Below are 16,932 nucleotides of genomic sequence, written 5' to 3'. Positions count from 1 at the left end.
TGTGAATTCATTTTAATTGTTGTAGAATTTGAACAGTTGATCCTGATGACATCAATAAATTTAAAAAGTCAAAAAATAAAGACAATATAAGCCATGATAGAGATGAGAAGACAATGTACTTCATGTACTGCATCTATCATGTCAAAGAAGTGGGAGAAAAAAATTAAACAGAGCTTCTTTGAAGCACAGTTACATCTATATGGCCATGAAAAGGGTCTCTAAATGTCTAACATTATCTCCAAGAGGTCAAAGATCTTTAATTTCTATATTTCTTTCAGGACCTTTTTTGTTCAATCTAGATTCAATAGAACCATTGGCATCCATAGGAATTAAATTCCTGAAGTCACTCTTATCAAAGAGAAGATTTCAGGAAGTGGAAGTAAGGGAAATGTTAGAGGAAACTGACCAGCATGCATTTTGATTTCTAAAAAAAATGAGTTTAATAATCTCAGAGCTGCAGAATAAGCCACAGGGAAAAGGCTCAAGAGGAATGGGAATTTCTAATGATAGGAATATTAAAAGCATGATAGCAAACAGTTCTAGTAAGGATAAAAATGGCAGTCAAAAAAAGAAGCCAGCCCAACTACTGAAAATGGAGGACGACACATATAAACAATGAAGTGGTCACAAAGGAAGAGTTTGAGAAGGTAGGCTGGAAGTGTAGAACTTGTGGCAGGAAAGTTACTGTATGTGTTAGAAAGATTGAAATCTGTAATATTGAATGTAGGCAGTATATTTGGGAAACTTCACGTTTTAAAAAATAATTTCAAACCAATGGATTCTGTTCCACCCAACACATTTGGCAGTATTAATTATTTATAGGTCTGAATGTTGGTAACAATGTTTATGATGGTTCTTTTACCAGAGGCATCCTGGTGGCTACTTACTCCATTTCTTGATTTAAGCTCCTGCAGCTAAAAGTAGTCCTCATTCAGCAACTGCCTCACAGCAATTTTTCAGTTATGTTGTGATGAAAAAGTAACTGAGACTAATGTTTACAATCTTTACAGTGCCTTTCTGTCACCATGTGTTTGCCATTACAGTCAGTTATTATGTGTTGTCCTGTGCCTCACCCATTTCTCCATTCCCTACTCAGAGAGCAGAGGGATTGCTAAAGCTATCTCTTACTGAGCTGCTTTTCTCCACAGTGGTGTCCCTAAAAAGTGTTAACCACAAGTTAACAACTTAGCTGTGGATTTAATTAGTTGATTATAAGCTTCCTCCTAGCTTGTGGTTGCTGCCTGAAATTGACAATCAATTTCATACTAAAGGTTTTTGTTTGTCTATTAAGTGGCTTATGGCATGCTGCGATGGACTAAGCAAACAGCTGTCACAAGCACATTCCTTTCTAATAATGCATATTCCCCTTAGTGTGCCTGCTTACTCTCTTATAGTCCCTTACTCTCCAATCAATGTACATTCAGGTATCAATTCCTGTCTTATTATTCCAGAGCAAGGGTGAGTATTTCAAAGAGCAGGGGAGTAGGGGAAAAAGGCTATAATATTTGCCTTTTTACCTGCTTCCTCATGAATCACGTTTTGACACACACACATACGCACACACACACTTTGCTGTTTGGGCTCAGCTGGCTATTTGAGATTGTATCCTAATGTTGTAAAGCAAGAGAAAGCTGAAGTAAAATCATAAACACAGTTTCAGTCTTATGGTTTTTTTCCTATTTAGCTTAACCACCAAGTTACTGGTTCCGACTGCAGGTGCTAAATGAGGACTTTCTGTTTATAGGTTATTGGTGGAAATAATTATTTTGAGGCATGAAGTTTTAAACTAAAATTAATCTTTAGCAACTGACCTTTAGCACCACTTATGACAAGTCCCAGCTCAGCACATACTGATACGCAGACAACTTCATGATCATGACCAGTTAGAACAGCTCTGGGAGCAGGATAGTCACCTAAAAAGGGGAAAAAATGAACCATAAATATATATTAAGCCAGCTTGAATTTCAATTTGGGAGCATTTCTACTATTATTTTGGGGGCCATCTGGTTTAGAATATCTCTAATAAAATGGTATCACAGTAGTATTAGGGATTTCTTGATTCATACATCATATTCCTTCATGATACACTGATATAGATATTATGTCTATATTAGTCATAATAATTGCATGTATATTTATATGATTTGATTGGGTTTAGAATATAATCCTTGCTTTTGTTTACATTTGAACAAAACATTTTAATTAGGCTGCGTAATGCTTTGGATTTGATATTTATAATTTCAACTTTTATGAGTCTTCCCACTTATAAAATACTCTGAGTGGTTAACAAAAGTTAAGATGGTATAACAATTTAAAACTGTCCAGATTCACCTTACAGGGGAAAGGGGGAGCATAAAAATAAATAAATAAAAATAAAAATAAATAAAACAAGAAACAGAGCTTCAGTGTAAAAATATGCTATTTCTCTTGGAAGCTTCAGTGTAAAAATATACTATTTCTCTTGGAAGCAGTTGTAGAGCCAAGGTGGCGCAGTGGTTAAATGCAGCACTGCAGGCTACTGCTAGATCAGCAGGTCAGCGGTTCAAATCTCACCGGCTCAGGGTTGACTCAGCCTTCCATCCTTCCGAGGTGGGTAAAATGAGGACCCAGATTGTTGGGGGCAATATGCTGACTCTCTGTAAACCACTTAGAGAGGCCTGAAGGCCTATGAAGCGGTATATAAGTCTACTGCTATTGCTATTGCTATTTTTTCTTGGATTTGTACTGTTGCTTTCCACAGACAGGTGATATATTTACATTCTGAAATACCTTTTTTGAATTAAGTGCTGAACAACCCCAATTATTTAGATTTCAGTGCATATGCTGGCTAGGAAATAGCTAGCCATCATGGCAACGCATCTGGGAGACATCTGGTTGGGGAGGACAGTCTACTTATAAAATTTGGGATATACATGTTTGGATTAAAATAGAAAAGCTGAATAATATTAGAGGTAATTTCTCTGCCTTGAAAGATGTTTATATCAGTAACAGGTGCATTATATTATGAAAAGTAAACAGAGAAAGAGCTGGGAAGAACTCGGTGATATATCTTTCTATGCTTCTGGGTGGGATGTTTAGATATCAATAGGTTATTTATTTATACTTAATATTTTGCAAATTTGCCTGTACTGAAGGAATGTAGGAGGCGAAGGTATCAAATACAAACTATATAAACAAATTATTTAATTGTCTAAATGGTTTTTGTATCCTTTTATAAGTGCCTGTTGCAATATATGACAGCAGTTTTAAAAACATGTTACATTCTACACAGAATGAAACATTAGATTAAAAGTCGGCAACTTTTCCAGCACAATGTGCTCTAAAGGATATGTATCAGGAGGTGAAGGGGTTTGGCTAAATTTCTGGAGGATGCTAAACTATAGCTGGCAGAGGGCATGAACTTATTTTACAATATTCTCATTTTGAAATTGCTATTCTCAAGTGTGAATTACTTGACTTAGCTCTGGAAAAACCTCAAGAGTTTTTCATGAGAGTTGACAAGAAAGCTAAGAAGGGGGAAAGGAACTATTATCCACATTACACATAATTCTGAAGTATCAAGCTTAATACTCTCAACTGCAGGTTAAACTATAATTAATGTTGTTTATTTGGTATGGTCCCTGAAAGCAGATCTTTAGGCATGTCCTAACTGTAATATAGTTAGAATCAGCTAAGGCTTGGTGGTAACAGTAAATAACTCTTCACTCTTTGCAACAAATGAAAGAAAATAACAGTTCAATCAGCATTATATTATTTCAGCAAACCTGCTAAATGGATTCACATACCACATTTCTTGGCCAAAAATTGGAACATTAGGGATTGTACCAATCATTCAAAATCTAACAAAATTATCTCACCCTAATGGCACTACTGATAGATGCCGTGAAACATTAAATGCTAAGATACTAAAGGATATCCAGCTGAAGCTTGACCCGTGAATTAAAACACTGTCAGTTTGAACTCACAGTAATTTTCCCAACACTGTACTTCTACATTTGTGTAGTTGAATGCTTTAGGGCAAAATTGTAAAATGTACAGGAATGTGCCATCTCAGTAATAATAAATAATAGGGTAGCTTTTGTTTCTCAAAAAGAGATAATATGCAATTAGTAGTATAGAGGTTCTTATGTAAATATTAATTGTCTAACCATTTAGTCCTATGGCTTCACATTTCCTTACAAATTAATATTTCATGTGGATTATAAACATTATTCTTTTCCTTTTTTGATAGTGTCATACATTATCATAAGTGCAATAACTAATAATTATTAATTATGCTAATAGTTAATCATTTGAAAAGTGGAAGAGATCAAAGCATCTAATATTTGAGAGAATTGTTTTCCTAGTTGAAGAGTAAGATATTGCATAATATTGCAAAATAAGCATCCATAAAATATCCTGAATATCAAATCCCAAAGAGTTACTTCCTAGAAATGTTATTCTCAAAGATACTAAGCCAACAAAAGAGCACTGATGGATTTCACATTGCCAACAAGACTTAAATTGACAACTATATCCTAAATAGTGGACAAAGCATCTTAAAAGACATAATCTATTAATTTTTCATAATCATCTACATTCTCAATCATTCTTGAATCTAATAACTTTTTCTGAATTCTGTCATCTTGTTTGTACCTTTGTCCTTCAAAATAATTCACTCATCGCCAATTGTGGTTTTATGCAACTTGTTACACACTTTATTTCTTATCTGTTTTTTTCTATTCTTATACTGCCCATCTCCAAGACTTTAGGGATTTCTGATTCTTTCATTATCACCATTCATTGGAGAATGTCATACAAATAATAAATTCACAATTTCATATGCACTCAAAACGATCACACTACTTTAACTGAGAATTATTACATTTTTCTTCTTTCTTTTGGCTTCACAAATACACAAAGGGCAAACAAAACTCAATATTATCTCAAGCATGCTCATACTATTTTATGCAAGCTGGATCTTTATTAAAGTCTATCTTGTAAGACAACATCCTGTTGCTCTTGTCAACCAGGAAGCATATATAACCTGGAAGGATTCTTTTGAAATAATATCTACCAAGGAGTGTTGGGAATACTTTTTTATTTCTGGTTATAAGCATGAAGACTTTTACTGCTATAAACTACTGTGTCAACTAAGTTTATACCTGCTTGGGTTCTGGTTATCCCTTAACATCTTTATAATGTTTCTTAAATCCCTGTGCTTTACTAAGAGTTATAGGCTCACATGTCTATGTGCACAGCACTTGTTCTTCCCTATATTATTGGGTGAAGATTAGAATCATATATTTTGTACAAGCTCCAAGGAGAGATTGCATATAACCAACAGTCAAATTTGTCAAATTGCACCCAATATTTATATCTGTAGGTAGAAATAAGAAGTACAACTGATGCAGACATCAAATAAAGTGGATATTATCTATGTGAAAGTTGACCTTGATAAGCTTGATAACAAATGGAGATGTTAATAGCTATAACTGCAATCTTTTTTCCATTAGATATCTTTAGGTCATGGATCTCAAACTCGTGATGTCATGTGACGCTTTACGAAGTTTTTCCCATTCATGGAGCTGGGGTGGAAGTGGCCTGTATGTGACACATCCAGCCCACGGGCCGCTAGTTTGACACTCCTGCTCTAGATTTTGGGAAATACATGCTTACTGAAAAAAACTGACATCTAAACAATTAGTATCTCTTTTGGAGCAAAACAATTTTAATATTAAAGGATTTTATATTCAAAGCCCATATTCAAAACCCAGTTCTTCTCTAGAAGGTTTTATAATTAACCATTTAAAGAAATAATATGTACATGTACTATTAATGTTTTAAAACTAATTACCTCCTAATTAATTTAGGAAGTCTTTTGAATCTGCAATATTTACATACATATAAATAAAAATGCCTTCATTTGTATTATCCACAAAATAAGTGATACTTTCTCCCTGCAATTCTTTATAGAGACATTTAGTATGTTTTAGCGTACAGACAGTTTATCACATTCATGTAATGGATACTGAACCTTCTCTTTAAGTATATGTAAAATGTGTCAAGTGAGACAAAATGTACTTTAGTGCCTTTAAGGGCTATTTACTATAATTGGTCCACAAACTGAGGTTTGGGCTAGTTGACACAATGTGTTCGTTCAGTGCTCAATGCAAACATGGCCAGGAAAAGCAACTCACACCTCTGGCAACTTGCTGCTATATAATGAGAAATGTCAAGTCCCAAGATCAATGAAATTTCAGGCCCGGGGGACACGACAGGAATAGCATTGATTGTTTTAAAGAAACCAGTCAAAGGCTGAATGCAATATATTGCAGAGATAGACTCAGGAGGATAAACAGCCAAGTCCACTATACCTACATGACAAAAAATTCAATCATCTCTTAACACTAGCTGCTGGCTCCATTTGCCTCCTCCCCCCCCCCCCCCCAGTGAGCTGGTTCCAATTAAGGTGCACAAATTAATTTTTATCACTTCTGAATTAGTTTCCGGATTTGTATCCATTTCAGAAAAAACAACCTTCCTTCCTTCCTTCCTTCCTTCCTTCCTTCCTTCCCTCCCTCCCTCCCTCCCTCAGATTTTCCACCCAGTCTAATTAGAAAAAAAAGAACTTAAGCAACCTAACATAGAGTACAAATGGGAAAAAGCAAGTTGCCAGTTTTTATAAGTTGAGTTACAGAACAAACTATGTAAACCTATGCAAAACCAAGAATTATTCAAGTTTTAAAAAAAGTAAGTTAAAGAATAATTAAACAATTTTCTCCAACTATAAACCCAGAACATGTTTTTTGTTTGAACAATCTAAAGGCTGCAGTCTATATACTAACTGAAAAGACTAATGCAGGAATCCTAGTGAAAATGTGAACATCACATTTCTTAGTCTAGAGCACCGGTGTCAAACTCAATTGCGTCATGTGATGTATCATGACGATTTTTGCCTTTGTGGAGCCGGTGTGGGGGTGGCCTGCACATGACATATCTGGCCCAGGGACTGCCAGTTTGACATCCCTGGTCCATACAGCTTAACTTCTAAAAGATTTTTAAGTAGTGTAGCAGCTAACAGAAAATCCTGATTGGGAGGCATGTGTAACTTTAGCTTCCTTCCGATGCAGTGATTTATTCAGAATTTTTAATTTGCTAACTATCACTTTCAAAATAATCCTTTTTCTACCATACATTTGGAGGCATTAAAATAGATTAGATAGAATGCTAGGTAGATCAGTGTATGGTATGAGGCAATATTAGAAGGTTGTTAGGAACATATAAAAGCACTTATATATGTATATTTAGGTATGAGAACTAGTAAAGACCACATCACTAATGCTTTTCAACTTACTTAGTCACTTTATTAATAAGTAACGCCAGAGAGTGCTGAAGTGAGTGCAAGCATGTGTATATGCATATGAATGTAGCATATCAGATGTATTATTAGTGGTGTTGATGAAAAAAATAAAAGACGGGATTCTGCTCTATATAATTTTCTGAAACAACTGAAGTTCTTTTGATAATTGGATGCACTGAAGCTGAAATTGATAATTAACTATCTTTCAGCTTAAAGGATCATTAGAAAGTCAAACACCTAGCCCACATAATTACCACAACCTGACATCTTTCTCTTGAGTTCCTTATCTCCTTATGTTCTGTAATATAAAATATCTTATCTACATCGCCAGATGACAGCTTTTGTGAACCTAATCCTTTTCTAAAAAATATCATCCACATCTTCCTAGAAATTCATTTTAAAGATGTTAGCTAATTGGATTTAACTTAGCCTATACTCTGGTTTTCATTTTCCTTATAAAATAAACTCCAGTAAATAGATATTCTAACAACATTTCTCTCTATAACTGGTTAAAAAAAAACTACAACATTTTTTTCAGTAAATTATGAAACCCATAAATGATGACGTGTTTCCAAAGGCTTTGCTGGAGAAAATAGTGGAAAGGGACCCATGAGGGAGAAGATGGAGAAGATGGCTATACAATTCTGTACAGAATTGAAAATATAAAAGAAATATTACATAAATAGATAAATGGTAATAACTTACTGCTGTTCGGATTGTCACCAATGATATGATGTCGGCCACTCCAATACCACAACAGCAAAGTAGCATCCCGAGAGCCAGAGACAATGTAGCAGTCCCCACCAATATAAGACTCTGATCTGGCAAGACAAGTAACTACATCCCAATGGCCAAATACGATCTGTGTTAGTTTGCCTACAACAAAGAGAGGTTGCTTGACTGATCTTTTTTTCCTGTGCTGCAGTGCATGATGAATACAAATTGAAGCTACCAAACAAATTTAAAAACAAAGCACAAATAAAAGACATTTTCAGCAATGGACTAGAAACTAGGCATTGTGATTGTCTTCAGACGGCAGACAATAAGATATTCAGTATGAGCATGTTGTATGCAGGCTGTATCAAGTATTAGACTGGACAAAAGCATAACATTTCCTTTCATTGGATCTAATCTCCATGCAGATGTGTTATTACTGCTTTTTGACATATGATATGGCATTTCAGCCAATAGATGCCAGGTAATTTGCACTAAACGCTCTGCAGCTTTAACATGTATAAATGTAAAAAAAAAGCTGTTCCCTCTAAGTTCTCATTCTGTATCCTAAAGGCTGAAGAGGTTTCTGTATTCCCAGGTGTCAAGGTGATATAACATTGACTTGTTGTTCATCAGAGAAACATAGAAAACTGTCCACTCTTGAATGGTAATGGCTCTCCAGAGTCTCAAACAGATATCCTGCCTTTCACCCACAAGTGATCATTCTTCACTGGAAATGCTAGGAACAGAACCTGTGACCTTCTCTATGCAAACTATTTGTTGTATGATTGGAGTTACAATTTTTACCCTCCTGATCTCTTCCTGTCACAAAACCATCACATCCAAGGCAGCTGTTGGATTGTAAGCCTGAGAATTCTCATTGCAGCTGCTGCCACTTGAATTCTGAATAGTTTAAAATCCCTTGAAAATTTAAACAATTTAGGGGGTGGGATTTAAGTAGTAAAAAAATCTGCTATTGGTAACTAACAGATTTATCCCTATCCTAAAGGGGGGAAACATTAAACGTCACTCTCACCAGAACATCCTAAATGAGTATTCTCTCAAAAGATATTGCAAAATATCTGTGGTGCCTAAAATGGGATTACAAATTTATACTTAGATTGGATTAAAATAGCTGAGAGCAAAAATCTCCAAAATTTGAAACAGATTTCAAACATTGTTTTTAAATTAGCTTTTGGGGTTTGTAACAGTTACTAATCCTTATTTTAATTCCTTCTCTGATATGAAAAAATATCATTTTCTATATTACTATATTTACTATACTATATACGTATCAATTACTATATTTAAATATTCAATTTAAAATATTTCTCTATTTTGACATTCTGTGAATGATATAGGAAAATGAATAAAATCCCAAGTGAAAATTCCACCTGTTTCTGTTGAATAAACTCGAAAGCTCTTGTCCCAGAAACCACAGATGAGAATGTAGCGATTATCTGCTGTGACCACGAAACAATGAGCATTGATTTGAATGCTTTGATCCACAAGGTCTGTGATCTGCCGTTTATTCACACCAGAGTTATTGGCTGTGCAGAACAAGAAAAAAAAGGAAATTCTTTCAGAAACTTTACATCATGAAAATAAACTTTGCATGTTGAGTGAACATGCTAATTCAGGCACATCCCACTACTATACCTTCAATTCAATCTGTCAAGTCTCAAATAAGAGCCAAAGCTTTTCTAATACATACTACTTTGCAAGCCATTTCTCCCTAACATAATGTATATTTCATAGTGTAAAATTAGTGACCTCTAACTATTTTTCTCTATTTTGAATTCTTCTAATTAATAAAAATATTGTACACTATTGTTTAAACTAATTATTTCTTAATTATTTTCCATCTAACATAACATACCAATCAATGGATCCATTTCAATAGGAAGGTGATGAGCTTGATCTAGAGAATACCCTGGTGCTCCCCTGAGGCCTAAGGAACAGAAAAGAAATGTCAATAATGGCTATGTACTATGGGATTCCTAATATTTCCCTCTTTCTTGCTTTCCACATTACAAAATGACAAGGAGGTGTTTTTTTTTTTGTCAGACTGGAAATCTGAATGGACTTTTTCTGAAAGAAGAAACTATCAAATTGATTTTGGAATTAAATGGGACAAAGAAGATGGGGAGAACATTAAAATGATAATTACTAATTGTTAGTTTTGTATATTTTTTACTTTATTGAAAAACTCTGCTCTCTCTCTCTCTCTCTATGTATGTATGTATGTATGAATGAATGAGTAAATGAATGAATAATTATGCTGGAAAAGATTCTGATATTGTATATGAGTGGGATGTAGTTTTATATTAATCTAGACCTCAAAAAAAGAGCAAGTCTTCACAACCTAATGAAAAACAACCCCTGGGCTCTATTACCCAGGCATGTTCTGGTTAAAGAAAAGTGGGCTGATATTACTATCAATGCCGCTTTGCTCAAGACATGATACTTGAACCTTTTTGTAATAAACTTTGTGTTTTCACTTGTCAGAATTACAGTTTAATATAAATTTACAACAGGATAGCAAAGGGATATGTTGTGGTCCCAAAATAAGACCTATATGAGGGCATTTGTTTCGGATGTAGAAGTTGTCAGGCATGCAAGCCGTCTTTTCATTGTGGACTTTAGGTCTGCCACACTTTCTATTATTCTATTATGCATTTTCTATTGTGGAAAAATGGGAGGGGGGATTATACAGAATTGGGTGATATGTAGCCATAACAAAATTCTTTCTAGAAAGCCAAGGTCATTCTTTGTCTCTGCACCTGGCCGGAACTGTATGGGTGGAAGCTGCCAGTGTGGCAGTGGAAGATTGAACTATGTGATGGACTTGTGGATGTGGGGGCAGGATCTTAAACTTTCAACTGGGTGGGAAAACCTGGAAGCTTTCAGATTCGGGTTTTCCCAGATGTGCCAATATGGCTCTCTTAATAAATTGGAATTTTGAGGAATCCGTTGCCTTGAACTCTGATTTACTTTTGGATGCTATCTGGAACCCTGACAGAAGTTTGGATTCCTTTCCCATTTTGCTGCACGTCTCTTTAACAATTTCTCTACGTTCTATTTTTCTATTCCTAAATCTGGGTTCTCAATCTATCCTTTTATAAATTTGTTTATTATGGTTTGTTTCCTATATGTTTTCATTTGTTTCTGAATAAAATTAGATGGAGACTGGCATATTTATTACTACATTTTTAATGCATTAAATAGAATGTGTGCATATCTAATGTATAGAATAACAGAATAACAGAGTTGAAAGGGACCTTACAGGTCTTCTAGTCTAACCCCCTGCTTAGGCAGGAAACGCTACACCACTTCAGGCAAATGGTTAGCCAATCTCTTTTTAAAAACTTCCAGTGTTGGAGCGTTCACAACTCCTGGAGGCAGGCTGTTTCTCTGATTAATTGTTCTAACTGTCAGAAAATTTCTCCTTAGTTCTAAGTTGCCTCTCTCCTTGATTAGTTTTCATCCATTGCTTCTTGTTCTGCCTTCAGCTGCTTGGAGAATAGCTTGACTCCCTCTTCTTTCTGGCAGCCCCTGAGATATGGAACACTGCTATCATGTCATCCCTAGTCCTCCTTTTCATCAAACTAGATATACCCAGTTCCTGCAATCGTTCATGTCATAGATATCACAGGTATCTTAGATATCAGGAAGGAGTGTATATAAAGGAAGTGATTGCAGCTGAATCTTCCCACCACTCCAATAAATTCCAGTGACTTCCTCCTGCCATAGTTCACACATAGGGAATGCACCAGGTAGGAAAGCAAAATGGCTAAAGCAATACGACAAAGTTAACATTCAGCTGTTTTCATCCATACCTCGCTTGATCTTTTAAAAAAACCTAATCTCTCTCCTCTGCTGTACACTTTAATGACTTTTAAAAAAAGCAAAAGTAGTGAACATATAACTAGCTTGGCCCTAGTAATGCATTGTTATCCACATGCAATCTAGTAGAATAATTTATACTTAAATTGGGAGGATATAAACAAGCATTTAAAAGAATACCAGACAGATTATTTAGGTGTGTGTTTATGTTTGTATATATGTGGTTGTGTGTTTGAGTGTTTTGAGGTGGCATTTAATTTCTCCAATGATACTTTCAGAGGTGGATTAAGTTATAGGAAACATTTTTAAACATCTTGATTTATTTACAAACCTTCCTTTGAAAATAAATATTTTCATTTATTTGGGTAATAAGGTTCAATACAAGCCCGACCTAAACTATACAAACTCATCAAAAATCCGTCTTGAAACACATACCTACTGTATTGTGCCACCTATTCACTGCAAAAAGCCGGCTGCAAGTCACAGTTACCACTGCAGGAATTGTAAGGTGTGGGAGTGTATTGGCTGCCACGTGTGTGACAGGAGAATTTGATGGAAATTTGAGCACCATTATAACATCTTGCTGCATCTGATCTTTAAACATAAGTGGGCTCTGTGGAAGGAAACACTGTTGAGTAGAAAGGAAAAGAGAACAGAAGAAAACAGAAAGAATAACATAATTAGTGAGAAGGTCTGAAGGGAAAATAAGGTTAAGAGAGTCAGGAAGTACTTACACATCCAGGAGAAAAATGTTATTTATACAGCTACCACTACAAATACAAGTCAGCAAAATTAGAGAACTGGTTACTAGTGAATTATAGTAAGCCAAATATGGAAAAATCATGGCAAATGTCCATTAGTTTATCATTATAGGACATGTGATGGATACGGCCAACATTAACAAATAGAAAATCTCACTAAAACGCTTACAGTTGTTTATATAGTAAAGATGTCAAACAGAAGCAGTAGTTTAGTCATTCATTAGGCTTATACAATACACAAGCTGAAGAAACATAAACTGGAGGAATTGAGTTAGGAGCTATATAAAAGGCAATAGCAAAACTAAATGTAATAGCATTAACAGTAAGACGAAACACTGAGGTAAGCTGGAAATGGCAAAACCATGGAATACACTCTCCTTAATAAAATGCATTCCTGTCCTCTAATATTATCCTGGTGATTTTTAGTGATGTGGAACAGAATGAGGAAGTGTACTGTAACCTAAAAATCAATCTAGTCATGCAGCACTTGTCATGCTATATATGCTTGAGTGAACAGGCATGTCTTCAGCAGTTGTCTAGTAGAAGACAGCACAGGGCAAGTGACTTTCCTATAGAAGGAGACACCATAAAAAAAAGGAAACACCATAACTGAAAAGATCTTACTACTGGCCACAATACTGAGAACCAAATCTATTAGTAGAATTACAAGCTGGGAGATCCCAACTGATTTTAAAGCACATGTTGGAAGACATGGGGAGAAGTAATAGGACTTCATAGGTTAAATGTCAAGCCCTGTATCACACAACACAATAAAGGAAACAGAAATCACAAAGAACTCAATCAGAAATTTTAATGAAAGAATCAGAGGTAAGGAACAGAACCTAGGAGTCTGCACACCCTATTTGATTCATTAAAGTGGACTCTTTAAAATGGACTCTTTGAAGATTTTGAATATTTTATTCCTTGGCTTTGTAAAATATGGACTGAGTTGCCACTTCTGCATGTAAAAGTACTAGCCCTACATCGAGACCTCAAATACTTCAGTCACACTGCCTGATTCGATTGGAAACAAAGTGCTCGATGTAATCAGAATGATAATGTAATCAGAATGATGACGAGATCATGGTTCCACACTTCCAGATGATCATCACCAGCAATTTCACATAGACACTGAATAGCAAGGCACTCTGAGTTACATCAAAGCATGATCGCCATAGGAGGAACAGAAAGATTCCATTGACATTCTGTGTTGGTGTTTCTGTAAGGAGGCATAGAACTATCACAATATTCTGTCCCCAAATCCCAAACTACTAAATTGCTCTAGCATAGCAAAAAATCAGTGAAGTGGCAAGATGCTGAAAATTCCAGAACTTCTCTTGCTCTCTTTTGATAATGGGAATCTATTATAGCAACCAAGCCTATTTCAATTATTTATCCATATCTTCTATTTCAATTATTTATCCATATCATAATTATTTTCTTCCATTCACACTTGCAACTGAATGGCTTTAAATTTCTTTTTATCATCTTGCCAAAAGGGGAAAATTAAATGGCTACATATGCAACATTTGTTATCACATGTGAGTGTAATTGTCAATGGATTTAATAAGTCTAAAAGGTTATTTATTTCCAATCCATTCAATCCTTACAATATCCTTAAAAATAATGTAGGATGTGATTTGCATGATTGCTTTTGGAAAAACAGTAAATTAAAAAAAAACAGGGCTCCTGTCCCTCCCTGTGTACTTCTTAGGTAAAGGCATATAGATTACAGATCTAAATGATTTCCAGAATATTCTAGAAGTGTTATGAGAATATATTTTACTTGCTATGATTTTGCTGTCCCTTAAGGCTTTAAGCATTTTCTTTCCCATATTTTAAAGAATACAGATAGTCCTCAACTTATGTTCATAATTGAGCCCACAATTACGGTCATGTCATTTTGATCGTTAAGCGGGTCACCATGTGAACTAACCTGACTTTACAACCTTTTTTGTGGCAGTAATTAAACAAACACCAAGTCATAAAGCAAATGTAGAGGTCATTAAACAAACTCCATGGCTGTTAAGCAAAACCATTGTTCACAATGGTATTTTTTGCTGGGAAATAAAGCAAACACTGATTTTTGGAAAAATGTTGTAAATTGCAGTTCCATGACTATGGGACACAGCAAGCAGCCATAAATGCAGGGTAGTTGCTGACCACTCAAACTGTGGCCACATGACCACAAGGGTGTATCCATGCCAACAATCAGAACTTCAAATACAGTCTTAAATACATTTGGGGGATCTATCATAACTTTGAACAGAAGTAAAGTGATTGGTTTGCCACTATTGGACTATGAATGGGGACCCAGGTTCACATCTATCTGCAGCTATAGAAACTCTCAGGGTGAATTTGAACTGTTATTCAATACAACCTGTTTAAGTAGACTGTTGATTTGAGATTAAAATGGGAGGAATGAGTACTACATACATTGCCTTTTGCTTCTGGGGAAAAAGAGGGATATAAATGTAATAAATGAAAAATAATTAATTGCAAGAAAAAGTGTTGCCTAAACAATTGTGCCTTTAATATGTAATGGCAGCTGAAGTAGGACCATTTAAAAATGTGCTGGACTTTCCCTTAAATATTGATAAATAATTCTCAAAATTTAGAGTTTTAAAATAGGAACTTTTTTGTTCCTATTTTGTTCCCGAAAGAAATACAGTATAATTCTTTCCATACATATATTTATATTTCTATGAAATAAATAAAGAAAAATGAATTAGAAATTATGTTCTAACTTCTAATTAGAGTTTAAACAGGTATTCAGCATCTCCTCTCTGAAGAGAGAGCAGGAGATTAACTATAATTCCTTATTTTGGATACCAAACCAGCAATCATAGATCACAGAAATAATTTCTTCAGCAATGGTCTGAAATAATCTACTGTGGTATGTTTCTACCATAACAACATAGGCTTTTCAAATTATAGAACATATTGTTAATCATAAGCATATTTATTATAGTAGAAACTGATTTAAAGAATCAAATAGTTGATAAATCACTTAGTAATTACCCTAGTTCTCCCTCTCTTTCACCATTCTATTATTTCCTGCACACAGAAACACACACACAGAAAATCTTGAGTTTCTAGGGAAGTCAGAACACATAAAGAGAAAATGTTACTTAAATGGGCATTTATGACCAATAAAGGATTCTTGGATTCAGAGGAAATAAATCCCTAACAAGCAGTTTTATCTCACCAGGTGCATAGCAGAGCTCCGAGGAGGATGTGGCTCGATAAGCAACTGAGATGGCGTCTGTCCAAAGTTCTGTATCTGTGCCTCCATGGCCTGCAGGGAAAGCAGAGTGCTTGTCATAATCAATGTGCATCAAAAATATAGGTCAACACACTCCTTGACAATACAAGCATATCCCAAGTCAGCCATGAAAAAAAGTCCAGAAAATTCACTGGGTGCTCTTCTCCCAGGCTGCAGACTCATCCAAGTGTTAGTATTTTGTAGACAAGTGTTGGTTCTTTCAAGCATGCTTCAGTTACTCCACTAATCGTTGCTATTTCAAGTAGCTGCAAATGCATGTGAAAATGTTAACCTGTGAGGACATGCAGCTTAAGACCTTGTGAGAATTCTCTGCACTAAGCATAACATATACCTTAATGAAGTCCTTTGTAAGGAGGAAAGTATGAGGGTCTCTAATAAAATAAGCATCTGGGATCTTAATTAGAAAAAACAAAATATAATTCGTGGAGAATACAAATCTAAAAAAAATTATAATTTCCATCAGATTAACTAAGCACAATAGAGATAATTATGCAGCTAATTGTTTATCTACTTGTAGATAAACCAATTAGCCAAATATACAATTTTTATTGTGTTTTAATGCCACTTTCCTTAATACATAAGCATTTCCTTACTCAGTCTTCTTCAGATTAACATGCTATTTCATTGCTCACTTAATCATTAATAATGAGGTTATACATATTGTATTATTAATAATTTGAATTTTTCCAGTATTATCTCTCCCAACAATTTCCCTTACTTTTTTCTGCAGATCAAAAATCATACTAACAGTAACAATTAAAAAAAAATCATAACCAGCAGCCAAACCTGGCACATTTGAAAGTTACAAGTTGACTTGATGCTGGTGCTGAAGACATGTTGTCGGAAAAAGACCTAATGTGTGAAGCAATTAATGAAGTGCTAGCAATGCAAGTTTCCAGTTTTAAAAAGAGGACAGGAATTATTGCTCACCTTCTGCCCACGATATTGTGTCCCACCCAGCATTATAGAATGGATATCCCTTA

At 35.0% G+C, this 16,932-nt stretch overlaps 1 protein-coding gene across 6 annotated transcripts in view; it reads right to left on the bottom strand.

Annotated features, from left to right (window-relative positions):
• NBEA (neurobeachin) overlaps positions 1–16,932 on the bottom strand; it is a 360,491-nt gene that overhangs the window by 4,503 nt on the left and 339,056 nt on the right. For 5 of the 6 annotated variants that reach the window (XM_087721298.1, XM_087721299.1, XM_087721293.1 and 2 more), the window contains 6 exons: positions 15,872–15,961; positions 12,338–12,530; positions 9,936–10,007; positions 9,451–9,606; positions 8,048–8,218; positions 1,812–1,913 (listed from right to left, as the gene is read on the bottom strand). In XM_087721298.1, coding sequence (XP_087577424.1) covers positions 1,812–1,913; positions 8,048–8,218; positions 9,451–9,606; positions 9,936–10,007; positions 12,338–12,530; positions 15,872–15,961 — 784 coding nt within the window. Of the gene's footprint in view, positions 1–1,811; positions 1,914–8,047; positions 8,219–9,450; positions 9,607–9,935; positions 10,008–12,337; positions 12,531–15,871; positions 15,962–16,280; positions 16,344–16,932 lie in introns of all 6 variants that reach the window. The other variant, XM_087721296.1, reaches the window with a different exon arrangement.

This window comes from Thamnophis sirtalis, unplaced genomic scaffold (assembly GCF_051295495.1).
Source record: "Thamnophis sirtalis isolate CommonGarterSnake01/CBP01778 unplaced genomic scaffold, rThaSir2_p1.2 scaffold_8, whole genome shotgun sequence".
In the NCBI taxonomy this organism is placed as follows: Eukaryota; Metazoa; Chordata; class Lepidosauria; order Squamata; family Natricidae; genus Thamnophis; species Thamnophis sirtalis.
Note: the sequence above shows the minus strand (reverse complement) of the source record. Positions and strands in the feature narration are given on the sequence as shown.